This window comes from Triturus cristatus, chromosome 4_2 (genome assembly GCF_964204655.1).
Source record: "Triturus cristatus chromosome 4_2, aTriCri1.1, whole genome shotgun sequence".
Lineage (NCBI taxonomy): Eukaryota > Metazoa > Chordata > Amphibia > Caudata > Salamandridae > Triturus > Triturus cristatus.
Window position 1 is genome coordinate 731,267,785 of NC_140586.1, and position 27,212 is coordinate 731,294,996.

Below are 27,212 nucleotides of genomic sequence, written 5' to 3' on the forward strand. Positions count from 1 at the left end.
GCCACTTTGAGTGAATTTTTGTTCATACGTTCTAGTTTGGATGGGAACTTGTTTGTCTGTACCTGTCCTGGGGAGGGGGAGTTGGGAGATCTTTATTGGCCAACCCAGCGCGCAGAGGGGCGACGATGCTTGAACTGCGAGGGTGGGAAGATGAGGTCTACTATAGCCAACAAGATATCAATACCCAGTTTTGGGAATATTACACTGCCTTATATGAGAGTAGGCTTGATCCTGGAGTAGAAGAAGTGGTGGGATTCCTGGGGGATGTGGAACTTCCAAGATGCAGAGGCGGCAGAAGCTCTGGGTAGAGAAGTCTAGACTGGGGAGGTACGTAGGGCTATTAAACATATGGCCAGGAATAAGATAACGGGGACAGATGGGTTGCCAATAGAGTTTTATTCTACGTATGTAGATATCCTAGCTCCTTAACTAGTGGCGCTGTATAGCAGGGCAAAACGAGAAGGCTGTCTACCTGCCTCGGCGAGGGAGGCAGTAATCATTCCACTCATAAAACCCGGCAAACCGGCTTGGGATCGCACTGCATATCGCCCCCTCGCCATGCTTCATTTGGATTATAAAATATTAAGCCGGGTATTAGCCAGCGGTCTACTCGTACACATGTCGACGCTAATGCATACAGATCAGGCGGGATTTATCCCAACCATGAATACAGCGATGAATATACGCAGGCTCTTACGAGTCCTGGCAGCGGACACATACCGGAAGGTGGAGGCGTGTATTTTGGCAGTTGACATCGAGAAAGCTTTTGATAGCCTTGAGTGGCCATATCTTTTTAGAGTTATGAGGGCGTTTGGATTAGGGGGACACTTAGTGGAATGGACGGCACTCTTATATAAAAATTCTACTGCTAGATTTCAGACGCCTGCATGGCGTGCCGAAGAACAAGACAAAGCTGCCCGTTGTCGCCCCTGTTATTTACGCTGGCAATGGAGCCTCTTGCCGCACACGCTAGATCAGGCTGCTATTATCAGGTGTTGGAGATGACGGGGCAACTCCAATATATAGCGCTCTATGTGGACGACCTCCTGATATTCCTGGCTAATTCAGGAGAAGCCCTTCGAGGAGCCAAAGATCTCCTGAGTGTACTGGGGAGAGTCGCAGGGCTTAGGGTAAATTGGGCCAAGTTGTGTCTTTTTCCCTACAAACCCAGAAAGATTTGGGCCGCTGGAAACAGAGGACGTGACATGGCAAAATAGATGTTTGCCCTACTTGGGTACTCAAATATACCATGCTCTTGTAGATTTGCTGGAGGGCAACATAGGACGAGCAATACGCAGCACCAAAAGCAACTTCGAGTTCTGGGGGACTCTACCACTGTCTGTAGCAGGCAGGGTGGCATTACTAAATATGGTGACGCTGCCTAGGCTCCTTTACTACTTCGGGTCGCTTCCAATCTTGATCCTGCCCAAAGTATTTGCTCCGCTCAATACATTGATCACGGGATTTCTGTGGGACACGGGTAGACGGAGAGTGGCGCTTACCACCATGATGAGACACAGAGCGGAGGGGGGGTTCGCAGTACCAGAACTCGAGGCTAATTACCATGCAGCACAGTTGCAGTGGTTCACGACGTAGATGGCGGGACATCTCAGGAACACAGGAGATATTAGGGGTCAGGATCTGAGCTTGCAGCTTCTTTCTCGGGTGTTGTTGCGACTCCCCATGAGAGATTGTACGCTCCCCTCGGACCTGCAGATGGTGCGCAGGTGCTGGAATCGATCACTTAGACGAGCGCAGATACGATGCCCCTATGCGCCGGACATCCCACTAGCTATATGCGAGGCACTACCCCATGGTGGGGAGTGGCACAGATTGCAGGCATGAGGGGAGGTAGGAATCTCCACAATAGGAGATTTATATGAGGAAAATACCTTGCTCCCTTTTAATGATCTTCTAGAGCGTTACGACCTCCCAAGAGGAGATTTTCTTCTACATGCTGCCCTGACAGCAGCTATCTGAAAGCTTTGGCAGGAGAGGGTAGTGGAACCCCAAACTTCCATGGTTTGTCAATATATAGTGATAGCTGCTGGAACTTTTAAAGCAGTTACTTGTCTGTATAGGTGCATCACGCAGGAGATACGCCGACCCCTAACAGCCTTACGCATCAAATGGCAGGGGGATGTAGGTGAGCCTATCGATGAGAAACCGTGGGGAGAGCTTGTGGAAAGGGCTTGGAAGAGTTCTAGAAATGCGCGATTTCAGCTTATTCACTTATATGTATTGCATAGGGCATACCTCACCCCAAGTAAGATTAACGAGTATTTCGGGGTCTCGACCGCCTGCCCGCGGTGTAACATGGAGGGTGCGGGGCTTTTACACATGTTATGGGATTGCCCGCATCTGGGAGAGTTCTGGAGGGAGGTAACTGCAGGGCTGAAGGCCACGACAGAGAGAGGTAGCACTGACCCCAGGTTGTTGCTTAATACACTGGTTCCCTCACACTGCCAGGAATAAAGTTACTAGCAAGTTCATAGACTTGGGATTGGTGTTGCCTAAAAGAGATATCACTAACCATTGGAAGGCGAAAAATGTCCCTAGCGTGCCAAGGCGGACGAGGGTATTTGTGAAGTGGGCGCAATGCGCGGGGACATTCAGACTGCAAATGGCCCAAAGAACCGGGAATGAAAAGACGTTGGAGGCAGCGAGGGCATGGATGGCCTTAGTAGAACTACTACGGCAACCGGCCGCTGGCGAAGATGAAAACCTTGATGGGCAGGACCCTAACATGGGAGATGTACCACTTGGTGCATTTACCGCCCCTGATTGCTGACCGCATAATAGGGCTGACTGATATAGCAAGCACCCCACACTGCTTTCCCAGCAGATCAGGTTTAGTGGAATAGAACGTACTGTGTACTGTTGGATAGACAAACGTCCACACAAGGTGGATTTGATAATAAAGCAACATGCCTGGGGGGTGGAGAGGGTTGAAGTTGGGAAGTTGGGATGGGGTGGGTTGGGGTGGGAGGGAACTCTGTTGGGGCATTGATTTAGAAGTAGAACCTCGAGGAGATTCATTCCTGATAACATGCGCTGCAAAACACTAAAGGGCTAGGGTTGGAGATCAACCTGGGACTATGATAGACATTATTTCTTGCTCATTAAAGGAACTGATGGTCGATTGACGCTGTATATCCTGAGGTTACTATGTTTAACTACTTTAAGATGTAGGTTGAGACCTATGAGTAATCCCAATCGTATTTGTGTGATGTTTAGACATGACTACTGAAAAACCAATAACATCTGTTAAAAAAAAATGGATCATGTCATGCTATATTGATTGTGAGCATGCTTTGTTATGAAAATTAAGTAAACATTGGTTTTAAAAAAGACTGGTTACTATTATACTAACCCTTGAAGTTGGAATGTGCTTTCTAATCCAGATTTCCTGAGAGGTAACAGGATGGCTTCTCTGGAGAACTATATGACATGTTAATATACATTAATGTCTTGCAGAAGGTATTAGATTCATATGCTATACATACAATAGCTAAAGCATAGAAAACAATATAATGTTAATGGTATTTGCTATTTTGCATTCAAGTTGGAGCCAAACTCAGCCTCCACAAATGAGTGAGTAGTGCTGTATCTTGAAGTAGTTATTTAAAGCTTAGAAGGAGATGTTAGTGCCCATGTATTTGTTTTTAGATACTTTTAGTTTCCAGAAATGTACAGTCTCATACTGAAATACAGAGAGTTGTTTATAGAGAGATCTTGTTACATCCATTTACAATTACAGTTACACTTGGCATTCCCGATAACAGGTGACTTAAGATATCTCTTTAATCTAGTGGAGATCCTCTAAAACCTGCAGACCACATTAACCAACAGATATATCTTGTCCCGTTCCCTTTTACCTGTTTCTACCACTGGCCGTCATATTCTCGTGTATGGTGGTGACTGGTGGGGTCGGTGAGAGACGGGAAAGAGCTAGTGCAAACCTGACATCTCGCTGCCGATATATAAACTTAAAGGCATTTTAAGGCACACTTTTAACCCTACAATTTTCAGTCTCAAAAGGTTCACAGATAGCTGCTCCAGATTTTACTGGCATTAATTGAAACAAAGGGTAATAGTTGATTTTCCTGGTGCCGGTCAAACGGTACGGTATAAAAGGGGGTGGTGATGGACGGAGCATCAGAACCAATCAAACACTCACACCCAGTCAACAGATCTGGGTTTGATCCATCACTGTTCTTTAGCCCACTCTGCCGCCCCAGTTCAGACATGGCCATATGCAAATCAGTCTGACCCTGTGCCTCATGGGAACAGTCCAGCCCGAACTGCCAAGCCATGCCTTTCCTGGACCGGAAACAAGCTTCCTAGACCGGTTTCTGGCATTTCAGCCGTCTTCAGCCAGGCTTGCTTGAATCCAGTGGCAAAGTGAGCAAGGGACTCACGTCTGAGCATACCCTGACAACTTATGGCGAACAAAGCGGTACAAAAGGGGGTGGTAATGGACGGAGCATCAGAACCAATCAAACACTCACACCCAGTCAACAGATCTGGGTTTGATCCATCACCGTTCTTTAGCCCACTCTGCCACCCCAGTTCAGACATGGCCATATGCAAATCAGTCTGACCCTGTGCCTCATGGGAACAGTCCAGCCCGAACTGCCAAGCCATGCCTTTCCTGGACCGGAAACAAGCTTCCTAGACCGGTTTCTGGCATTTCAGCCGTCTTCAGCCAGGCTTGCTTGAATCCAGTGGCAAAGTGAGCAAGGGACTCACGTCTGAGCATACCCTGACAACTTATGGCGAACAAAGCGGTACAAAAGGGGGTGGTAATGGACGGAGCATCAGAACCAATCAAACACTCACACCCAGTCAACAGATCTGGGTTTGATCCATCACCGTTCTTTAGCCCACTCTGCCACCCCAGTTCAGACATGGCCATATGCAAATCAGTCTGACCCTGTGCCTCATGGGAACAGTCCAGCCCGAACTGCCAAGCCATGCCTTTCCTGGACCGGAAACAAGCTTCCTAGACCGGTTTCTGGCATTTCAGCCGTCTTCAGCCAGGCTTGCTTGAATCCAGTGGCAAAGTGAGCAAGGGACTCACGTCTGAGCATACCCTGCCAACTTATGGCGAACAAAGCGGTACAAAAGGGGGTGGTGATGGACGGTACCAGCATCATTAGGGATGCACCCAGTAAGGCATGGAGCAATAATACAGAAACAGCATGAAGGGTCATGGGATATTGGTGTGGCAGGTGGGCTGAAGGCCTTCTCTGATGCCCACTGGAAGCTAAAGACACCTCCTGTGTGATCATCTGCATCTCCACATGCTGCACATTGTTTGTGGATCACAGAACTTATGGAAATGAGTGAAGCAATAAACTAAACAGGTACTAACCAACAGAGGTCAGTAACAGCATCCATCTTTGAGTAGGATTCATCCTAAAAAATGATTGGAGGTTCCTGGCAGTTTAAAGCAACCCTATTGGAGAATAGGGCTGAACAAACAGTATGGCACTTTTACATGATTCCTGTGCTGTGGCAGATTATGTGCTATAATTGCACTATAATTATAAGCCTAAATAGCTATCCTTGATATTTCTGCACCATAGGCATTTTGACTTCTCGCAGTTAAGCTCTCTGCAAGTCGAGTTGTCCCTCCCCGTCAACATTAAGCTATTTGCCCTTTGTGACAGTATACAAACTATGCACAGTGTGTTTGACCTGTGATCCTTTCAGTCATTTGCTTATGTATCGGGTAGTAGTGCAAGATTTATGTGTGTGGAAATAAGAGCAACTTCCTTGTGTCCCTATGGATTCCTAATTTGTTGTCCATTTTAATTCATATACGTTCTATCATATTAAACTGTTTACACATTCTTGGAATCTGTACACTTGGACCAATGTGACTCCTAGAATGCGTCACAGAAGTTAATTGGCGAAACCGTCCTCCACAACATAATCACTCGAAGCTTGGAATGCACCAGTCTTATTCCTTTTTATGTGATCATATATGTGTAATATTATTTGCTCACTAGCAGCTGTAGAGAATGAAACATAAAAGTTGGGATTGTCTTTTTTCCCAGTACTTGTCAATCTTCTATCTCTGGCATTAGTCTGTTGACCTCTGTCAGCAACTGATAGTGTGCTAACTACCATTCAACTCAAAGGGAAATTGAAGTAGGTGGAAAATGGAGGTTTGATAAAATATTTAGACAAGACTCAAGTTTGATTATCAAACACCAAAGTAACTTTCAATGTTTTAAATCATCATACTTGTTTTTCACCATGCCAGACTGGAACTGCAGAGCTACCTCCTGTTGCCAAGAAACCAGCTAAGCTTCCTGAGAGGCCAACGCAAGTTGTTAAGCCACTTATTGTACCTCCAGAAGCAGACAGGTCTCAGTTAACACCAGAAGAAATAAAGAAGACTTTGCCTGCAACATCACCAATAAAATCGTCATCCACAGAACTATTGTCTTCTGCAGGTAAATGCAAAGTAGTCATCCATAGTTACTTCCAGCATAGATACACAATTTTAGTGGCCTGCAATTTTTGCCCCCTTGAGCCAATTTACACTAAGTCTTAAAATACAGATAGACCAACTAAGATTGGATGACGATTAGTCAAGGGGCAAAAGTTGTAAATGTGGTCTCAGTAGTAACATTTGAGTGTCTCTTCACGTGCAGGTTTTTTGCCAGCTGAAACCACAAAATAAGTCACAGAGAATGTTAAATATGGTAAATATGGTACAGTATTGGGGGCTACAATCACTCACTTTGGAGTAGTGGGAATCTATGTTTTGAGAAACCCTTCACTAAGGACAGAAAAAAAGAATTGCTTTAATTTTTATTACCCAGAATTCACTCGACCAAATCCACAATTTAAACCCCAAACTTTATGTCTATACATGAACCTGGCAAAACTGTTATATTTGTAGAACACGTTTTATGTTTTATTTTATGGTATGTAACTATAATAAGGAACACAAAAAAAACATCTTCGAGTCAGCAGTCCACTGATCAAGTAAAGCCAAACTGATGGGTGTCCACAGATAAAGGTTTCAGACAAATCACATTATATTAACAGCTAGAGTAGGCTCTCAGGGTATCCTTTTATTAAATAGACACATTAAGCTCACTTGCCTTTTCATGCACCTTTCCCCCCAAATCATACAAAATTGAAGTATCTGTTCCGCGCCCTTTTTAAAATGTGTAGCCTCCCTCACCTAGTATCTGCCTTGGAGAGCATTGTGAGCCAAACAAAGGGGTTTGAAATTCACTTTTTCATTTACCCGAAGGCAGTGGATAGACTTCGGAGCAGGAGTGATATATTCAAGCCAAACAGGACACTTTTTGCAAGATTCCAGGCCCTTTACACTTTGGAGATTTAAGGCAAGTATGGAGGAGTAAGGAAATGGCTCTTTATGTATGGTCACCCCCAAGTCTTTGGACTAATGCTGCTGGGTTTTCGCCTCTGAGAGTGCACTGAGGCATGCCCTTACTCTAAAATGTATATGTTGCATTGGCTTATACCCAATTGGCATAAGCTAACTTACCTACATGTCCCTAGTATATGGAATCGAGGGCGCCCACGGCATGTAAGCTAGAGGGTCACCCCATGGATTGCAGCAATGGTTGTGCCACTGGGTGTGACACAAGTAAAACAAGTCTTTCAGTCCACCATTGCAGACTCAAAGAGCAGTTTTAAACAGCTAGCCCAACTTTACAGTTAAAGCAATGCAAAATCTAAGCCTCCTCCAGCAATGTGTGTAGGTCACCCTTATGGCAGGCCTACTGAGCCCCAAGGCAGGATGCAGCATATTTCACAGGCAGCACAGGTATTTTACATGTTCTGACAGTAAAAATGCAAAACTGTAATTTTTACTGTCAAAAGACTTGGTGGCCCAATTAGCGAGTACAGAGTTGCACGCTGACCCCTGAGCCGTGCTAACTCTGGAACAGTGCAACCAAAGTTGGTACTTCAGGATATCAAGCAACTTGTTACATTAAGCCCAACTTGATGCTCCAGTCAGAATTAACCCCTTCGCTGCCAGGCCCCCCCTCCTGTGCCAGGCCTTTTTTTGGCTATTTGGGGTAGTGCGCGCTTAGGCCCCTGTAACTTTTTGACCGCATTAGGTAGCCACGCCAAATTTGCGTCCTTTTCTTCCAACATCATGGGGATTCTAAAGGTACTCTGGGTTTGTGGATTCCCCTGGAGGGGTCACAGAAAAGAGCCAAAATACAGCAAAATTTTGGGCACCTTGGGAAACCTAGCAAACCTATACATTTTTTAAAACTAGACACCCAGGGGAATCCAGGATGGGGTGACTTGACTGCCTCCCACCAGGGTCTGTTACCCAGAATCCCTTGCAAACCTAAAATATTGTCAAAAAAACACATTTTCCCCACATTTCTGTCGTGAAAAATTCCGGAATCTGCGTGGATCCACAGATTTCCACCCACCCCGCGTTCCCCAAAGTCTTACGAGAAAAACGGTACGTCACTTGTGTGGGTCAGCCTAGTGCCCGCGACTGGAAGCGTCGCAAAACGCAACGTGGTCACACCTCATTTTCGCAGTGAAAAATGACCCTTTTTTGGAAAAATGACTAGCTGTAGTTTTTGAACCCTAGCACTGCGGGCACCTTGGGAAACCTAGCAAACTTATACATTTTTGAAAACTAGACACCCAGGGGAATCCAGGATGAGGTGACTTGACTGCCTCCCACCAGGGTCTGTTACCCAGAATCCCTTGCAAACCTAAAAAATTGTCAAAAAAACACATTTTCCCCACATTTCTGTCGTGGAAAGTTCCGGAATCTGCGTGGATCCACAAATTTCCACCCACCCCGCGTTCCCCAAAGTCTTACGAGAAAAACGGTACCTCACTTGTGTGGGTTGGCCTAGTGCCCGCGACAGGAAACGGCGCAAAACGCAACCTGGTCACACCTAAATTTCGCAGTGAAAAATGACCCTTTTTTGGCAAAATGACTAGCTGTAGTTTTTTAACCCTAGCTCTGCGGGCACCTTGGGAAACCTAGCAAACCTATACATTTTTGAAAACTAGACACCCAGGGGAATCCAGGATGGGGTGACTTGACTGCCTCCCACCAGGGTCTGTTACCCAGAATCCCTTGCAAACCTAAAAAATTGTCAAAAAAACCACATTTTCCCCACATTTCTGTCGTGGAAAGTTCCGGAATCTGCATGGATCCACAAATTTCCACCCACCCCGCGTTCCCCAAAGTCTTACGAGAAAAACGGTACCTCACTTGTGTGGGTCGGCCTATTGCCCGCGACAGGAAACTGCGCAAAACGCAACCTGGTCACACCTCAATTTCGCAGTGAAAAATGACCCTTTTTTGGAAAAATGACTAGCTGTAGTTTTTGAACCCTAGCACTGCGGGCACCTTGGGAAACCTAGCAAACCTATACATTTTTGAAAACTAGACACCCAGGGGAATCCAGGATGGGGTGACTTGACTGCCTCCCACCAGGGTCTGTTACCCAGAATCCCTTGCAAACCTAAAATATTGTCATTAAAACACATTTTCCCCACATTTCTGTCGTGAAAAGTTCCGGAATCTGCGTGGATCCACAAATTTCCACCCACCCCGCGTTCCCCACAGTCTTACGAGAAAAACGGTACCTCACTTGTGTGGGTCGGCCTAGTGCCCGCGACAGGCAAGGGCCCAAAACGTAGTGATGCGACATCAACATTGCCTATCCCAAATGTCGCATCACTACGTTTTGGGCCCTTGCCTGTCGCGGGTACTTGGACCTCCCACACAAGTGAGGCACCATTTTTACCGGGAGACCCAGGGGAACGCTGGGAGGTGTGAAATTTGAGTGAGCCCGGTGATGCCACAACTTTCCCACACAAAAAAGTGTGCAGAAAGTGATTTTTTCAGCTAAAATTGAGGTTTGCAGGGTATTCTGGGTAAGGAAACGACGTTGGGGGATCCACGCAAGCCATACCTCCCTGGAAGCCCCCGGGTGTCTAGTTTTCAGAAATGTATGGGTTTGGTAGGTTTCCCTAGATGGCCGCCGTGCACCGGGCCAAAAACCCAAGAGACCCCCCTTGCAAAACCAGGTGGTTTTGAGATAGGCAATGTTGATGTCGCATCACTACGTTTTGGGCCCTTGCCTGTCGCGGGTACTTGGGCCTCCCACACAAGTGAGGCACCATTTTTACCGGGAGACCCAGGGGAACGCTGGGAGGTGTGAAATTTGAGTGAGCCCGGTGATGCCACAACTTTCCCACACAAAAAAGTGTGAAAAAAGTGATTTTTTCAGCTAAAATTGAGGTTTGCAGGGGATTCTGGGTAAGGAAACGTTGGGGGATCCACGCAAGCCATACCTCCCTGGAAGCCCCCGGGTGTCTAGTTTTCAGAAATGTATGGGTTTGGTAGGTTTCCCTAGATGGCCGCCATGCACGGGCCAAAAAGACAGTTGACCCCCTTGCAAAACCAGAACGTTTTGACATTGTTTCTACAACGTGAGAATTTCGGTACAATATTGCATGGACAATGTGACAGATATTTTGAGGTTTGCAGGACATTGAGGATAAAAAAACTTTTGGGAATTCACAAGAGAGACATCACCATGAACTCCCATGGGTTTACGACAATATCTACAGTTGGTGGGTTATTTTTACATGGAACATACACCTTGGCAGAGAAACTAAAAAGACAAAGATTCCTGCACAGCCATCTATTCCTCAAACGCACACACATACTGGTTGGATTTGGCACGAGGGCGAGTGATGGTTCAGTATATTAAATTTTATTAACAAGAGATTTCACAAAAATGAAATGCACTGTCAATAATTCAATGGAGAAAAAAGTGAACCAATGACTCGCAGCTCGTGAGCTGTGAAGCCACGGCAAGGCACCAACCGCTTTACAGGCCATTCACACACCTTTCATACGTGATACACACAAGACCATTCGCACCACCAGGCACAAAAACAACACATTACAAAATTCACAAAAGGGACAAGGTACACCCTGCTTCAGAAAGGCAAATATTACTGCACAGCCATCTAATCCTCAAGCACACACACATACTGGTTGGATTTGGCACGAGGGTGAGTGATGGTTCAGAATATACAATTGTATTAGCAAGTGATTTCACAAAAATGAAATGCACTGTTAATAATTGAAAGGGCGAGAAACTGAACCATTGACTCACAGCTCGTGAGCTGTAAAGCCACGACAAGGCACCAACCTCTTTACAGGCCATTCATACACCTTTCATACGCGTGAGACATATAAAACCATTCACACCGCCAGCCTCGGGCCCATCACATAACAAAACTCACACCAGCACACAGCGCCATTCAAGGGCCCATCACTTTCACACGCCCACATTCCTGACACAGCAACTACACAAGCTGATGGATTGCGTGGGGTGGCACTCAGCTAGCAGTGTGTGTAGTGACCAGCAGCAAGTCACTACTCACACACAGCCAGCCGAGCGCCAGTCCACGCACACCGCTAGCCGAGCGCCAGTCCACGCACACCGCTAGCTAAACACCAGTCCACGCACACCGCTAGCCAAGCGCCAGTCCAGGCACACCGCCAGCCAATCGCCAGTCCATGCACACCGCCAGCCAAGCACCAGTCCACGCACACCGCCAGCCAAGCACCAGTCCACGCACACCGCCAGCCAAGCACCGGTCCACGCACACCGCCAGCCAAGCACCGGTCCACGCACACCGCCAGCCAAGCACCGGTCCACGCACACCGCCAGCCAAGCACCAGTCCACGCACACCACCAGCCAAGCACCAGTCCACGCACACCACCAGCCAAGCACCAGTCCATGCACACCACCAGCCAAGCACCAGTCCACGCACACCACCAGCCAAGCACCAGTCCTTGCACACCGCCAGCCAAGCACCATTCCACGTACACCGCCAAAGAAGTGCCAGTCCACACACACTGCCAACACATTTAGGATTTTTTTAGACAAAAATAAAAACACTAACAAATCACAAATAGATACAAATCTACAAACACAAAATCAGAAACTAAACACATTGCACTAACGCCAACCTTGAAACCGAATCAAATTTTTCAAAGAATACAAACCAATCAGTTAACTTTACCACTCATGAATGCTCCCAAAAATTATTTTGTGTATGGTACGCTCTAAAACAAGCAGGGACACACAGCCCAGGTTTAGATGGACAGTCGGGGCAGTACATACGAATCTCCTTCCGCGTACCTCTTCGCCAACAGACTCTGCATCTCCTAGTGGGAAAATCTTTTGCCGGTGTGGGAGGGATGAAATCAGGAAAGTGGCGATCTTTCAATCGAACCACATCCTCCACCACTCCAAATCTAGGAACACTTGCCTGTTCCACAACAACAAGGCTAGCTATCACAGAGTGCTGAAACTGAAGAAATGTCAACTTTGACGCAGGAGAACACTCCTTGAACACAATAAAAGCATTGAACATTGCTAATTCGAAGAAATGGATGGACAACTTCTTATACCAAACATAAGCCTTCCGAATAGCAGAGTAAGGTTCCAACCTCTGATCTACTCTGTCAACACCACCCATGTGCTTATTGTAGTCTAGAATGCACACAGGTTTGCGCACTTCAGCAACCTGACCCCAAACAGCCACAGGTGAAGTACTCTCATCATGGATGGTAGTCAGCATGTACACATCCCTCCTGTCCACAAATTTTACAGCTAGTAGTTCATCACTACGCAAGGAACTGCACTGCCCCCTCTGAAGTTTTTTGCAAACAAGCTCTTTCGGATAACCTTTACGGTTAGAGCGGATTGTGCCACATGCAAAATTGTCCACTTTATACTATTCCTTAAATAATTGCACAGCAGTATAGAAGTTATCAAGGTACAAATGGTGGCCTCTGTTAAACAGTCTTCTAGCAAGATCCCACACAATTTTCTCTGCAACTCCAAAAGTGGACGGACAACCTGGGGGGTCAATAGTAGAATCTCTACCAGTTTACACACGAAAATTAAAAACATATCCTGTCCTACTCTCAGACAACATATACAGCTTAATTCCATAGCGTGCCCTCTTGCTAGGGATGTACTGCCTAAAAACCAAACGGCCCTTGAACAAGACCAAAGACTCATCAATAGATATTTCTTTCCCTGGAGTATAGATCTCAGAAAATCGATCTACAAAGTGATCAAGAACGGGCCGAATCTTAAAAAGACGGTCACAGTTAGGGTGATCTCGTGGCAACGCCATAGAATTATCAACAAAATGCAGCATACGTAGCAAAAGTAAATACCGATTACGAGTCATAACTGCAGGAAATATGGCAGTTGCCAACAAGGGGCTAGTAGACCAATATGAAGCCAAGGTTGGCTTCCTTACCACACCCATCAATAAAGTCAAACCCAAAAACTTCTTAATCTCTTCCAGATATGTGGGAGTCCACCGGGTAGCTCTAGACTGGGGCCTAAGTTTGTCGCTGTTGTTCCTCAAAAACTGTTCAGCATACAAATTCGTCTGCTCAACAATCTCACCCAAAAATACATCATCCATAAACAACTGAAAAAACTGTATAGGCAAAAAGTTTTCACAATTCACTGTACACCCTGCATCACCGCTAAAGGCAGGCAACACCGGCTGCACCATGTTCGGATCAACCCAAAGTCCAGCACTTCCAGTAGGAAGCCTAGCAGCCTCAGACTGCAATCCAGATGCCTCTTGCACCATCGGCACAGCAGTTTCCTCCTCTAAGACAGGCACTTCATCCGCACTGAGAGTTGCTTCATCGACACCAAGAGTACCTTCATCTGCACTGAGAGTACCTTCATCATCCGATGATTCCATGTTGAGTGAAAACTCACTGCCAGAATCTTCCCCTCCCTCCTCTCCCTCAGACGCACTGTCAGTCTCATAATCATGCTCAGAGGAAGATTCAAGAAGCATACCGACCACCTGTTGAGCAGTCATTCTACGGCTAGCCATATTGCTTACTAATAAAGGTAACTTGTCAAACAAGTCAACAACAACAAACTCTTTGTAAAATAAGTAATAAACAAAAAGCACCTTTATCAAAAACTCAAATATACTCCAAAACAATACCACTCACTTGCCAGAGGCAGCTAAACTACTCACCACCACCAACTCTGTACAGACACAGTATGGATCAACAATATCCCACTAAAAAAGAATGAGAAAAGCAATTACACATAAGACTATGCAAAACACATCGCAAAGAATTTCATGCTCAAACCACTAACTAAATATGCCGCCATTATGACATCACTTACAAAAAAATTCATTCAGACATTATATTATTACTCATTTGGTGTAAATACAACAACAACAAAAATTCTTACCAAAACAATGCAACTACACAAAACTGCAGAACAGCCACTGTCGAAAAGCTTTAGACTAGAATAAAAAGAAGAAAAAAAACTTTATTGTAACATATGCATATAATGCTCTAGACCATCACGTACTGCGCAAAATGTATTGCTTGAACCTCCCACTTTCAAAAAGGAAAGATCGATGGCCCAATCCTTTACAAGCAACGCGGTGAGAATCTGGAACTGAGCCTCAGCTCCGGACCACCCCCTCCCTCTTCCCAGACCTTCAAAACTGAACTCAAAGTTCTCCTCCTGCAAAGACACTTCCAAACTTAATTCACACCCTCTCTATTGTGTGAAGGAAGTCTTTACATTATAGGAAATTCTGTTCTCCATGCCCGTAGAAGTGCCTTCCCAGTGTGTTCCTGTGTTTTGCGTGTCTGCCATTTATTGCACTTTTATACCTCTACTTGTACTTTGTACTCTTTTGTAAGTTGCACACATGTCACTTTTCCTCTTGTAACGTATTGTTTGCTACCTCTTGTATTTTGTTTACTTTTGATACATGCACAATTACCACCATTGCCTCATGTAACATAACGTTTGCTCTTGTTTTCAGAGTGTCTGCCATTTATTGCAGTATTTTACCTCATGTGACATCCATCAGAGAGCTGCGTGAATAATTACCTGGTAATCCCCTCATCACAGTGCAAACACCCACCCGAAATAGGTACCCAGTGAGGTCACACCGTTCGCATCGCCCTAACCTGCTCAAGGTTCATGTGACCTCAGTGACAGTCACAGCGACTGGATCACTGTTGCTCTAGGGTGTGCTGCTTCGTAGGCCTGTCACCAACACTGGAGATGAACTTCAGTATGGATTGTGGTGGACAGGCCTTCAAGGATAACCCACAATTGACACCACTACAGTACACCTGCTTGTGCTAAGACATCAAGCCTTCTAAGGTCTAGTGGGGCCTTCTACGGTCTAGCATGGGAATGTGCTCCCTCAGTACAGTGGTGTGGTGGACTGGTCATGAATTCTGAACCCGGTTCCCCATTTCCAAATTCAACAGCTCCGGCCATAGTGCCACATCCCCACTGAACGCCACTGAGAGAAACTCGCACTGCCTTCAGCTATAACCTAATTGTGCCCGCTATAAACACTTGGATGTGGCTCAATTCAAATTATGCACTTGATAAGAGTAATACGCTGCCTAAAAAAAAAAAAAAAAAACACTCCTAGGGAATGCAAAGCATGTGAAATGTAAGCAGAAACAACATGGTTACCTAAACGATCTCTCACTAACTATTCAGAAATCAGCGAGTGGTTTCACCTGAAAAGATATGGACATGACTAGAGGGCCCTGAAGGGAACCGTTTCACTGTCCATTGCTTACATCCTTACAAAACATAAGCAGTATGGTGGACCACATCCATAAACACAGAACCATGGTGCACATTGTGTTTTCCAATTCACCCATCAACCAGGTATTGCAGTACCTCCAGGAATGGTACACTCTCCCACCCTGGAAACAACAATGCTGTTCAAAGGAAGACGAGAAAACGAAAGTAGCACTACACTGGCAAGCTCTGATGCTGGTGTACTTGGATGCAAATAAAATCAATCTGGCCACTTTGCAACCCCTCTGTCTTACTTTATTTCGCCCCCCCTGGGAACAACAATACTGTTCAAAGGAAGACAAGAAAACAAAAGTAGCACTTCACTGGCAAACTCTGATGCTGGTGTACTTGGATGCAAATAAAATCAATCTGGCCACTTTGCAACCCCTCTGTCTTACTTTATTTCGCCCCCCCCCCCTGGGAACAACAATGCTGTTCAAAGTTAGATGAGAAAACGACAGTAGCACTTCACTGGCAAACTCTGTGATGCTGGTGTATTTGGATGTAAAATTAAAAAAAACAATCTGGCCACTTTGCAACCCCTCTGTCTTACTTTATTTCGCCCCCCCTGGGAACAACAATACTGTTCAAAGGAAGACGAGAAAACGAAAGTAGCACTTCACTGGCAAACTCTGATGCTGGTGTACTTGGATGCAAATAAAATCAATCTGGCCACTTTGCAACCCCTCTGTCTTACTTTATTTCGCCCCCCCTGGGAACAACAATACTGTTCAAAGGAAGACGAGAAAACGAAAGTAGCACTTCACTGGCAAACTCTGATGCTGGTGTACTTGGATGCAAATAAAATCAATCTGGCCACTTTGCAACCCCTCTGTCTTACTTTATTTCGCCCCCCCCCCTGGGAACAACAATGCTGTTCAAAGTTAGATGAGAAAACGACAGTAGCACTTCACTGGCAAACTCTGTGATGCTGGTGTATTTGGATGTAAAATTAAAAAAAACAATCTGGCCACTTTGCAACCCCTCTGTCTTACTTTATTTCGCCCCCCCTGGGAACAACAATACTGTTCAAAGGAAGACGAGAAAACGAAAGTAGCACTTCACTGGCAAACTCTGATGCTGGTGTACTTGGATGCAAATAAAATCAATCTGGCCACTTTGCAACCCCTCTGTCTTACTTTATTTCGCCCCCCCTGGGAACAACAATACTGTTCAAAGGAAGACGAGAAAACGAAAGTAGCACTTCACTGGCAAACTCTGATGCTGGTGTACTTGGATGCAAATAAAATCAATCTGGCCACTTTGCAACCCCTCTCTGTCTTACTTTATTTCGCCCCCCCTGGGAACAACAATGCTGTTCAAAGTTAGACGAGAAAACAAAAGTAGCACTTCACTGGCAAACTCTGTGATGCTGGTGTATTTGGATGTAAAATAAAAAAGAAAAATCTGGCCACTTTGCAACCCCTCTGTCTTACTTTATTTCGGCCCTACTGGGAAAAACAATACTGTTCAAAGTTAGATGAGAAAACGAAAGTAGCACTTCACTGGCAAACTCTGTGATGCTGGTGTATTTCTCTACAAATAAAATCAATCGGGGCACTTTGCAACCCCTCAGTCTTACTTTATTTCACCCCCCTACGCCAGCCGCACCCACCGATCGCAATATATCCCCCCTCCCCAGCCCCAAAACTTACCTTTACTCTCCGACGCGCAGGAAGCAAATGGCTTCCTGCGCCTCGGAGAGCAAAGGGGAAGCCTCCGATGACGTCAGCGCACCTCGCGCGCTGACGTCATTGATGACGCGGGCGGGGGGAGGCAGGGGAAGGTCTACCCCTGCCTCCCCAGTAAAAAAAAAAAAGATCGACCAATCACGGGGGGAGCGCCAGCGCTTCCCCCGTGGGTGGGCCTCATGACGAGATGGTCTCGTCATGGGCACAGCGCGACTGTGCTCCATGACGAGACCATCTCGTCATGGGCACAGAACGGGTTAATGTAACTTGTTGCAGTGTGCAACTTTGAAAAAAGGTATCACTTTGTTGCCTTTAGTATCCTGTGTCCTTATCGGTTGCTTATGGGGATTTGTCTCTGAGACTGCTTTCTGCCCTCCTAGATAGACGTGCTAATGACTCCCATTAAAGGTTACAATAGAAGCCTGCCCTAGAGAAAGTGTTCTCTCCTTCCTACAGTAAGCCACATGGGTATTAGCCAAAAAGGTGAGCTTCAAAGGAGAAGCCACCTTTGAAGGGCAAATGGGAAACACTTGGGAGAGGGGCTACTCTATTATCTAGGTAGATAGAATGGCACTAGGGACTGGGAAGGGGAAACAAATTGCCAACCCGGTTTTCATGGGTTGCATAGCCTCCTTTGGAGCCACACCTCTGGGTTGGGCTAGAGAGCTTTGGTCGCCAAGAGAGCAGCTCTGCCATATTTGGAGTGGGCAGAGTGGTGCATCTTGGGATAGCTAGATGCCACACTTCGAAGGAAGTGGTCACCTGGAGGGATGGAACCTGGAAGCTCATTGGGTAATGTGAGGAAGTGAGGTGTATTATATGGTGTGGTTGTGCAGCTTTACTGTGTAATACACTAGGCCAGTAGGTTTTGTCTGTCAAACCTTCATTTCAACCCTGGGTAGCTGTGGCTCTGAGCAGCAAGGCTTATACAAAGGAACAATTGTAGAACATATAGACAGCACCAAAACAATTGAAGACATCGTCAAGACACTGAAGAAATCAGGCATCAATGTATAAAAATAGACTGTATTGTTGTGTATTTTTAAACACCTCAATGAAAAAGATGCACCGGAGGATTCCGGAGCTAGTAAATTGACAAGGTATAGTAAATCCAAGCATTTCAATCAACCGCGAGCAAAGGTTAGCAAATTCAAAGAATTTGAAACTTTTTCACTAAAAAGTAAAACTTTTTCACCAAAAAGTTGTTAGTTGTATTGCAGTCACAGTCACTTTAGGCGACCAACTCTAGTAGGTAGCCAGTCAGGGGGACCAGTAAGGTCCTCCGATTCAGTTACATTCACAGGTGAAGCAGTCTCCAAGCAGTTCGAGGCACTTTATTCCCTTTGTAGTGGATTCCCACGGAAGTGGTCCTGATGAAGGGTACTGAAGATGCTGAAGGACGCGGTTGATGGAGGTCTTCCTGCTGCTACCCCTCAGACCACAAAGGCCGCGAGGCGATCCTGAGCATAGGGTCGATCTCTCTGAAAGTCCTGCTGCACCAACAAACCGGCAAATAGAAACTGCACTGGCACTGACTGCACCTGCTGAATCAGATGGCTAGCAAAGGAGAAGGGATTGTGCCTGCTGTGTCCTGCTCGTAGATAAGTCATCTCCGGAGCCCAGCCGAGGCAAGAGACTCGACGGTCAGCTGGCTGACCTCCTGTGTGCTACAGAGGGCCACAACAGCTGAAGAAGCCTGCTAGAGCGAGTTGGTAACCCAAATCTTCAAGCCGCCTTTGCTTGTCGCCATGCAGCACCAGAGACCAGGTCCCAATGCTTGAAGTTGCTTCCGAATCTGCTGGACCAGGTAGAGTCATCGGAGTGCAGCCTGGTCGCCAAGAAGGCAAGTTATCGCCCAGGGAAGGATAGGCTGTAACCGCGATACCGGGGGAGACTGGTAGCCCAGTGGCCACTGGACTTTTGCCAGGACCGAGACGACTTCGAGGAACTTTGACCCCTGTGGCCAGAACCACCTCACCGAGTTTGTTAACCTAGGAGTAGCCTCAGGAAGACCCCCGTCGACCGCATCGTATTCACAACATCATTGAGCATCTATAGCATCCTGTATCCCTTGCATCAGGACCACTTTCATGGGAGCCTGTAGTAAAGGGGAAAAAAGTGTTTAGAAGCTGCTGAACTGGCCACCTGAAGTAACTCTTGCTGACCACAATACAACTAGCCAAGTGTTTTGCTCAAAAAGTTTCCAGTTGTCAAATTTGTTACATTTTTCAATGCTTGCTCGCGGTTTGGTGAAAAAGTGCATGTTTACTATACTTTGTAATTGTTATGTCCCCGGAACCCTGCGGTAGATCTTTTTGTTGTGGCGTCTAAAAATACATAAACATATCATTAATTTTTATAAATTGGTGCTGGATTTCTTGAGTGTCTCATTGATTTCTTCTTCAATTGCTTTTGTGCTGCTTAAATGCTTTAATAGTGTTCCTTTGTTTACCAAACAAAACCTACTAGTCCTAAGGGAGTTGGTAAGTGTATTAAATGGGTGAGGTCTTCACAACCACACCATGTAATTCAATTCTATTTCCTCACAGGACACTATTTATTTATCAAGGTAGGTCTGTAGTGAAGATTGAGGCAAACTTCTGAGAGAGGTGAATGAACTGTAGAATGCCATTTGGTAGGCAAAAGTGGTAGAATGCTGATTTAGTGACTGCATTTGTTTGAGGTGTGAAGGAGAGTTGTCCAACAACACTCGGAGGTTGCAGGATGTTATTACATGTTTAGGGGGGATTTCAGGAGTCTAGGATATTTATCACAGCAACTGCGTACGTGTTAAATAGCTTTGGTGAACATGCCAAGCAATGAGTTGTCCACAAATGATGATGGTGAATCTGGAGAGGAATGTACCAAGCTTGACCCTAAGGGAACTGGTGGGTAGAAAGGAGATAAACCTGCCAAATTTGTTCAGTCTTTGAAAGACCACTTGATAGTCAATAGCGTTAAGAGCAGACGAAAAGTATAATAAAATTAGTGTATTAGGTTTGCATTTGTCCTTTGTATTAAATAGTTTTTCTTTGATGTTTAATGATAGGCATGACTCTTTGCTTTGATGGGATTGAAAGCTGAGCTGAAATTTACTGAGAATACAGTTTATTTAAAAGTGAGAGGAAAGTTGGTTGATGACAATTGTTTGTAGCATGTGTGCATTACAAGATAAGCTGTATATACATCTTCAATTGGAAAGATTGTACGGGTCCACTAGAAATTCCCTTATGATGGTGATGATTATTGGTGATGATAGCATGTTTCGGGGGCTGGGGGATTGATGAATTGGAGAGGGCAGTGATAATTATTCTATTGACAAATGGAAGCAGTGTAGTGAGGCTCAAATTGAAAACTTTAATGTTATGTAATGTTAGGCAGACTTATAAAGTTCATAGCTGGCCCAGCAACGGGGCATCCCTGCACTAACGGACAAGTGGCCATAGGGAAGGAATAACTAGAGATTAGAAAAGAGACAGGTTTTAATCAGTTTCCTAAATGCCCAGTGATCTTGTGTCTCCCGGGCAGCAAGGGGGACAGAGTTCCACAGGGTGGGGGCCAACGCCCTAAAGGAGCGCCCCCCTGCTCTTTGCCTACGCACTCGGGGGGGGGGGCCGGGAAGGGGGGGTGTACAGGCCAGGTGTCAAAACACTTTTCAGGATTTGGGGGGACCATGCCAAATTTTCACATATACTTACGCCTAAGTAGTCAAAGGCTTTGCCCTGCTCCAATAACTGACCTTCCAGCAATATTTTCCCCTTAGCAAATTGATAGGGGTTGAAGACCATATACTTAGTTTTCGTATAGTTGATTTTCAAACCCCTAGATTCACACGCTTTTGAGAATTTGGTTAAAACATTTTGGATGGCCATTGGGGTTTTAGATATAAGTAGCGTATCATCAGCAAACGAGCGATGGTATTTGCTCGCCTCTCATTTTCGGTGGGTCACCTCCACAGTCATACAACTCATTTATTAGCTCGTTCATAAATAGGGTAAACATAGTTGGGGTCAACACGCACCCCTGGCGCACTCCTTTCCCAATTGAAATTTAAATCCACTTCCCATCTTGGTTCCATGTGTAACCTGATTAAAAGGTGGAGTAGGGGAAGGGGGAAGTCCCATATCCCTCCGGGTATTCCAGAGCCTAGTGCAGTCGATGGAGTCAAAAGCGGTTTTGAGGTCAATGAACACCACATAGAGGTGGCCTTTCTTGATTGTGACCTCTTTCCAATTGAGCATTAAAAAACGAAACACTTGATCTAAAGTGCTGGTAGCAGCTCGTTAGTTCGCCTGCAAATGTGAAATTATATTATTGTCCTCTGTCCAGTTTTGGATACAAGTTAAAATAAGTTTGCTAAAAAAAGATTTGGGACACCTCTATAAGGCTGATAGACCTATAATTTGCAGGGTCCACTTTATCCCCTTTTTTGTAGTTTGGGATTATTTCAGCTCCCTTCCACATGCCCGAAATGGTACCTCCCCGTGTGAGGGCATTAAAAACAGCCTGGAGCAGAGGGCCACAAATATTGGGTTCCGATCAAGTCTATCAAGCCCGGGGGTTTTACTGTTTTGGAGGGAAGAAATTGCATTCTTAACTTCCATAAGGGAAAAACTCACTTCCTCATTCCATTCAGACTCATTATTACGATCCCTATGTACCCCCTCTGGAGCACCCCCATCTCACCTTCCTCCACAGAGTATAAGGCCTGAAAGTACCCTTCCCAAACGTGCGGCTGTATATAATAATAATTTTCAGTGACCTGATGGGTTACCCCCTTAGAAACAAGATGCCAGAATAACCGGCAATCCTTTTGCCTATATGCCTCAACTAATGTACGCCAGCTTTCTGTTTCCCAGATGCGCTTTGCTTCCCTTTGTATGGTCGTATAGGACTTCCTTTTGTTAAGTATCTTGGACTTCTTCCCCTCCTTAACTGCCTCCATTAATTTTGTTCTTGCCTCCCTACATTCCTTATTGTACCATACTTCGTTTTTACTTTTACGCGGGGGCGGGCCTCCCTACCTATTGCAAAAGGGCGAATTCTTATTCGAAAAATCTTGGTAACGGACTAAAATGGTGTCATCATTTATGATGGCATTTGACAACTTCACCAGAAACTGCGTCACCTCTTTATAAATTTCAGGTAGAAGCTTGCCATCAGCGACCATGTGTGCCCACTTAATTCTCTTGTTGTTAGTTGTTACTGCCTGAGCCTTTACTACATGTTTCTGTGGTTTTAAAACCGGTAGCCCAGAAAAGCTAAGAGTTGGGCATTATCTCTATCATTTCGTTAAAAAATGGCCATGTCACTTACTTGTGGCCAGGTCACTTACTTGTGGCCAGAGATCGAGATTGACTAAGGTATAGTCTATTCTACTTCTGGTGTTTCCCCTCTTAAAAGTATAGTCTGACCTGGGGTCTGAGTGGGTCCTCCCATTGAATACCCGCACCCCCTGTGCAAGAGTAAAAGATTAAACTTGCTTTGCTACAAGTAGAAATTTTTAAGTGTTGGAATTTGTAGCCTAGTAATGCCTCTAGCAGATTCCTCCTTCATGACTAATTCCTGGACAAAATCCACAGGCTCATACATGGTATTAAAATAACCTGCTATGATGCGAGGACAATCGTTACTGTCAGTTTCCAGAAAATTGGATAGCGTTGTCATGGTGTTTGATGGTTTATGGGGGCTTTTAAACCTATTGTATATGTTGAAGGTCCTGACAAGGATTTCCCCTTTGAGCGAGGCCATATGAATGGCCGGAATCTCCTGGGAGTCTATGTCAAGGCGCTTAATTTTACAAGCTAATGATGTTTTAGCCCGTATCAGCATTTCTCCTGCATGTCTGCCCGATAGTGATTGTTTTGCCTCTATGCTAAAATTAGTAAAACCCACCCTGTGTATCAGTTAAATGGCCCAGGTTTCTTGGAAGAGACACAAATGGCAGTTGTCCACTAGGGTGCCTCACTCTGGGTCATTAAGTTTAGAACGTAAGCCAGTGATGTTCCATGAGAGGATATACAACTGCTGATCAGTGGAGGATCCTTCCTTCGGGGTCTGTCTTACTGCAAGGCTAGGACTAATTGAGGGTGTAGAGATTGGCCTGTTGGCAGATGGACTAACTAGAGTGAGAGATTCTAATGCATTAAGGTGAGAACATGTCTGCGCCTCTTCTTTCGCACCGGCCTGAACAGAGCCATGCGATAACCTCCCTTGAGAACTTGCTTGGACATCTTTAAGAGGCTCTAGTCAGTCTACTTTGTCCATGCCTGATAATACCTCATATCTATTACTGGATTTAATAGGAAAATATTCCTTTCTCGTCTGATCAGATCGCTTTGGTCGGAGATTTGGTAAGTTAGTTAAGCCACCAGATTTGAGATGTCTATAGAAGAAACCCAGTGGCATAATACCTATCCCCTGTACTGGACCCCTTCTGGAGGTATGTCTCCCACTCATAATTATCGATCCCGCATGGTCCAGGCTCCGACAAGTTACTACAACACAATCTCCATCAATGGACTTCTCTAATGGACCAACCCAGCCTACTCCACTTACCATCAGAATGTCCTTATAGCTTGAGTTATCATACTGCGCCGATTGGAATAGCCAGTGACAGACCTTATTTTCCAATTGGGCTGTAGATTCTTGAGTATTGGCCTGGAGCGGAGGAACATTAGTGAGTATGACAACATAGGGCAGCTCTCAGGTGGTAGGTCCAAGTTAACATCGTGAGGTTGATCTACAAAGTGGACCAAAGCAATTGTTTGACTAGACATTTGCCTCGGTGGGTCGTTCCTCTTATGATAGATATTTAGACTCTGAGTTTACGGCCTAGGCCTAATGCCATTCGGCTTCACAACCATTAGTGTAACTAGTATACTCAGGGACACTATTTATGGTGTTAACTTCCTCCAAGACTACCCCTGCCACGCCAGACTGTACTACTGGTGTAAGCAAGTTGTTCTGATACCCCGGCCTGTTATGGATAACTACTGGGCCGTGAGGCCCCCCCAAGCTAGGGCTACCCTGATGTTGAGCTCAGTTTTTTCCTTCCCCTTCCAAGACACATGTAACAGATTTTGTTAAAAGGTCTAAATTATACTCTAACTTGTCAAGTCTGGACATAATTGGTGTAAAACCTTTTGTTAAAAGTTCATCCAGCCGACTTAGGAAAGTGTCTGTATCGTAAAATGAGCATGATAAAGTGATTGATTCCGATTCTTGCACTATAGCAGGAGGTGGCCGAATGCTGGTAGGCCCTTGGGATAAATCCTGTTGCTTTTTCTTTGCCCTTGTCTTAGCTCCGACTGGGGGTTCCATGTGCTTCAACTTCTTCTTCCTTTTAGCTGGAGGACCAGATATCGTGGGTTCCGAGTAAGGGGGATCTGAATTCTCAAGGAGTAACAATGACTCAGTTTGGGATTTAAAATTGAATCAATAAACTTCCTGGGGCTCCGTGTTCGCTTGACTCCTATGCCCTACTGGGCATTGGGTCTAGGGTCAGTGTGGCAAGGGAACTCCCCCTACCCCCCGAGATAACCGCCGTTCGACTGCCAAAATTTCCTTGTCAATAGCAGAGGCAGCCTTTGTTAAAAAACAGTCAAGTGTGGAATTTTGGAGAGTCTTGGGAGTCTTAGGGGACCCCTCCCTAGTCACACGTTGCTATCTTTAGCCATTTATAGGCACAAATAAACTACAATTTCATTCCTTTTTAAAGGAGCAAGAGAACCCGCCACAGGAGGTGCAAGGGCAACACGTAAAAATAACTAAAGCACCTCGGGTAAGTATTTAAAAAACGACTTACTTCACATAAAAACTCCCTCGGGAATCAAGACAAAAAACTGTTAAAACAAGAGAAGGAGCCCAGCCCAGTCTCATCCGTGCGCAGACGGGCCCGCCCATGGCCCAGGCTTTGCCCGGGGGCGGCCTGGGCCACCCCGTGTCCCGCGCTGCTGAAGCCCGCGGCCTTTTTTGTAGCGCCTCCTGGCACAGCACAATGATGCTGGCGGCTACGCGCCGCAAGTGAGGCAAGGTTGGTGTAATCCCCCCTGGTCTGGCAGCAAGTAACAGCAGGAAGAAGCAGGTCCAGCGCTGCGGGAGCCCGCAGACGGTTTTGTAGCGCCTTCTGGAGCAACACAATGACGCTGGCGGCTACGCGCCGCAAGAGAGGCAAGGAAGGCTGGTTGGTGTAGTCCCCCTTGGTCCGGCAGCCAAGTAACAGCAGGAAGAGGCGGGTTTTCTTCTTACATTACTGTGATATATATTCCTATACTCTAACTACGAATTTCTACCTGCCATTCCATATGATCCTGCATGGAATGTATCCAGGATCCATTCCAACTTGTAGCTTTTGTGTTGTAGTTTTTAGCGTATTGTAAGTAAGAATTGAGGCAAGAATGTCATGTGCTATATTTAATTACATGGTGTATGCGAACTGCACATGCCACATTACCAATACAGCAGTTTTATTTTCTGGACTTGGCACCACCCTATAACATTTTGCAAATCTGAAAGAAGGTGCAAAGTAAACTGTGTATGTTTTCACTATGACTTCCATAATAGTTAATGAGTATGATCCGTAATTAGATTGAAAAAGTGTAACATTGAATGTATGTACAAGGGTAAAATCGGGTTAACACTTTTTCATGTCTTTAAAATTTTCCTTTTTAGCAAGAGGACAACTTGAGTTCCTAGAAAATCGGAAGAAACAATATCTGAAGGCAGCTGTCCAAGCTAAGCAGAAAAATGATCTTGAACAAGCAAAGCTATACTTAAAAACTGCCAAAGGTTTTGACCCAAGTATTGAACTAGTAAAAAGCGGAAAATCAATTGATATTTCAAAGGTTGGTAAAGCCATTCAAACTGTAATCTTACTCATTTTGGCAAACATTTTGTGAATTGGCATGTGTTTGAGAATTAATTACAAGGTATTCTTACATTGACAGTTTTAGGGAAATCAAGGCTCTGTTTTGTTTATTTATATAAGAAGACTTAATACTGAAGAAATTAATGTTTCCTTTTCATGCAAGTATCATCATTTCATCAGAGAATTTCTTCCCGGATCCAAAACTTGTAAAGCTGTAACTTTACATTTCCTTACTGAGTAGCCAACTATGCAACCACATAAATTCACTTACAGGACGTGAGGTGGCCATGATAAAATATTCTTGCTCTTTTTCTCTGTGTCCTGGAATGCTCTCCTTTGTGGCCATTGATTTACCACTCAGTGCTAAGCTCGCAACTCTTAACTAAAACGGTTTTCTCTAAGGTCTACTGTTTCCCTGGGAAAATGTGATAATTGCCCGAGTAGCCAAGCTGGAACCCTGAAAACGCTGTTATGCTCTCATGATACAAGACACTGATGCAGAGACCTATTTGTTTGTACTCTTGCTGCATGGTATCTCCTGGAAAACTATGAAGTTTCTGCAGCTTAGGTGTTAGCAGCATCACCACCCCCATGTCCCTCTACTCACATAGCTGTGACACAGGCTTTCAGGGCAAGCACAGGCAGTGCAGAGCGAGCTGTCAAGACACGCAATTGTGGTCTGTTGTCACACATGTATTTGCCTTTTTTTGGGTCTTTTTCCAAGATATTCATGTCTACGTTTTGTTATAGTTATGCATGTGTACGGCACAACTGCACTGCTTGTCTCAGTGTAACATCTAAGCCCAGGTACCTGATGGAGAGATAAGAGAGATGTTTATATTGCCCAGGCCAAGGTTTATTACTGAGCAGAGTAGGGAAACCGTCTAATGAAAAAAATAAATTCTAATGGGTACGTCTAACCACAGATTCCTTTCCTGAATATTTCCCCAGGTATAAGACTG

At 45.3% G+C, this 27,212-nt stretch overlaps 1 protein-coding gene across 1 annotated transcript in view; it reads left to right on the forward strand.

Annotated features, from left to right (window-relative positions):
- The window catches only part of CC2D1B (coiled-coil and C2 domain containing 1B), a 654,195-nt gene that overhangs the window by 281,820 nt on the left and 345,163 nt on the right, over nt 1-27,212 (forward strand). Inside the window, exons 14-15 of the mRNA XM_085602619.1 lie at nt 6,275-6,467; nt 26,055-26,227. Of these exons, the coding sequence (XP_085458745.1) occupies nt 6,275-6,467; nt 26,055-26,227 (366 nt within the window). The remainder of the gene's footprint in view (nt 1-6,274; nt 6,468-26,054; nt 26,228-27,212) is intronic.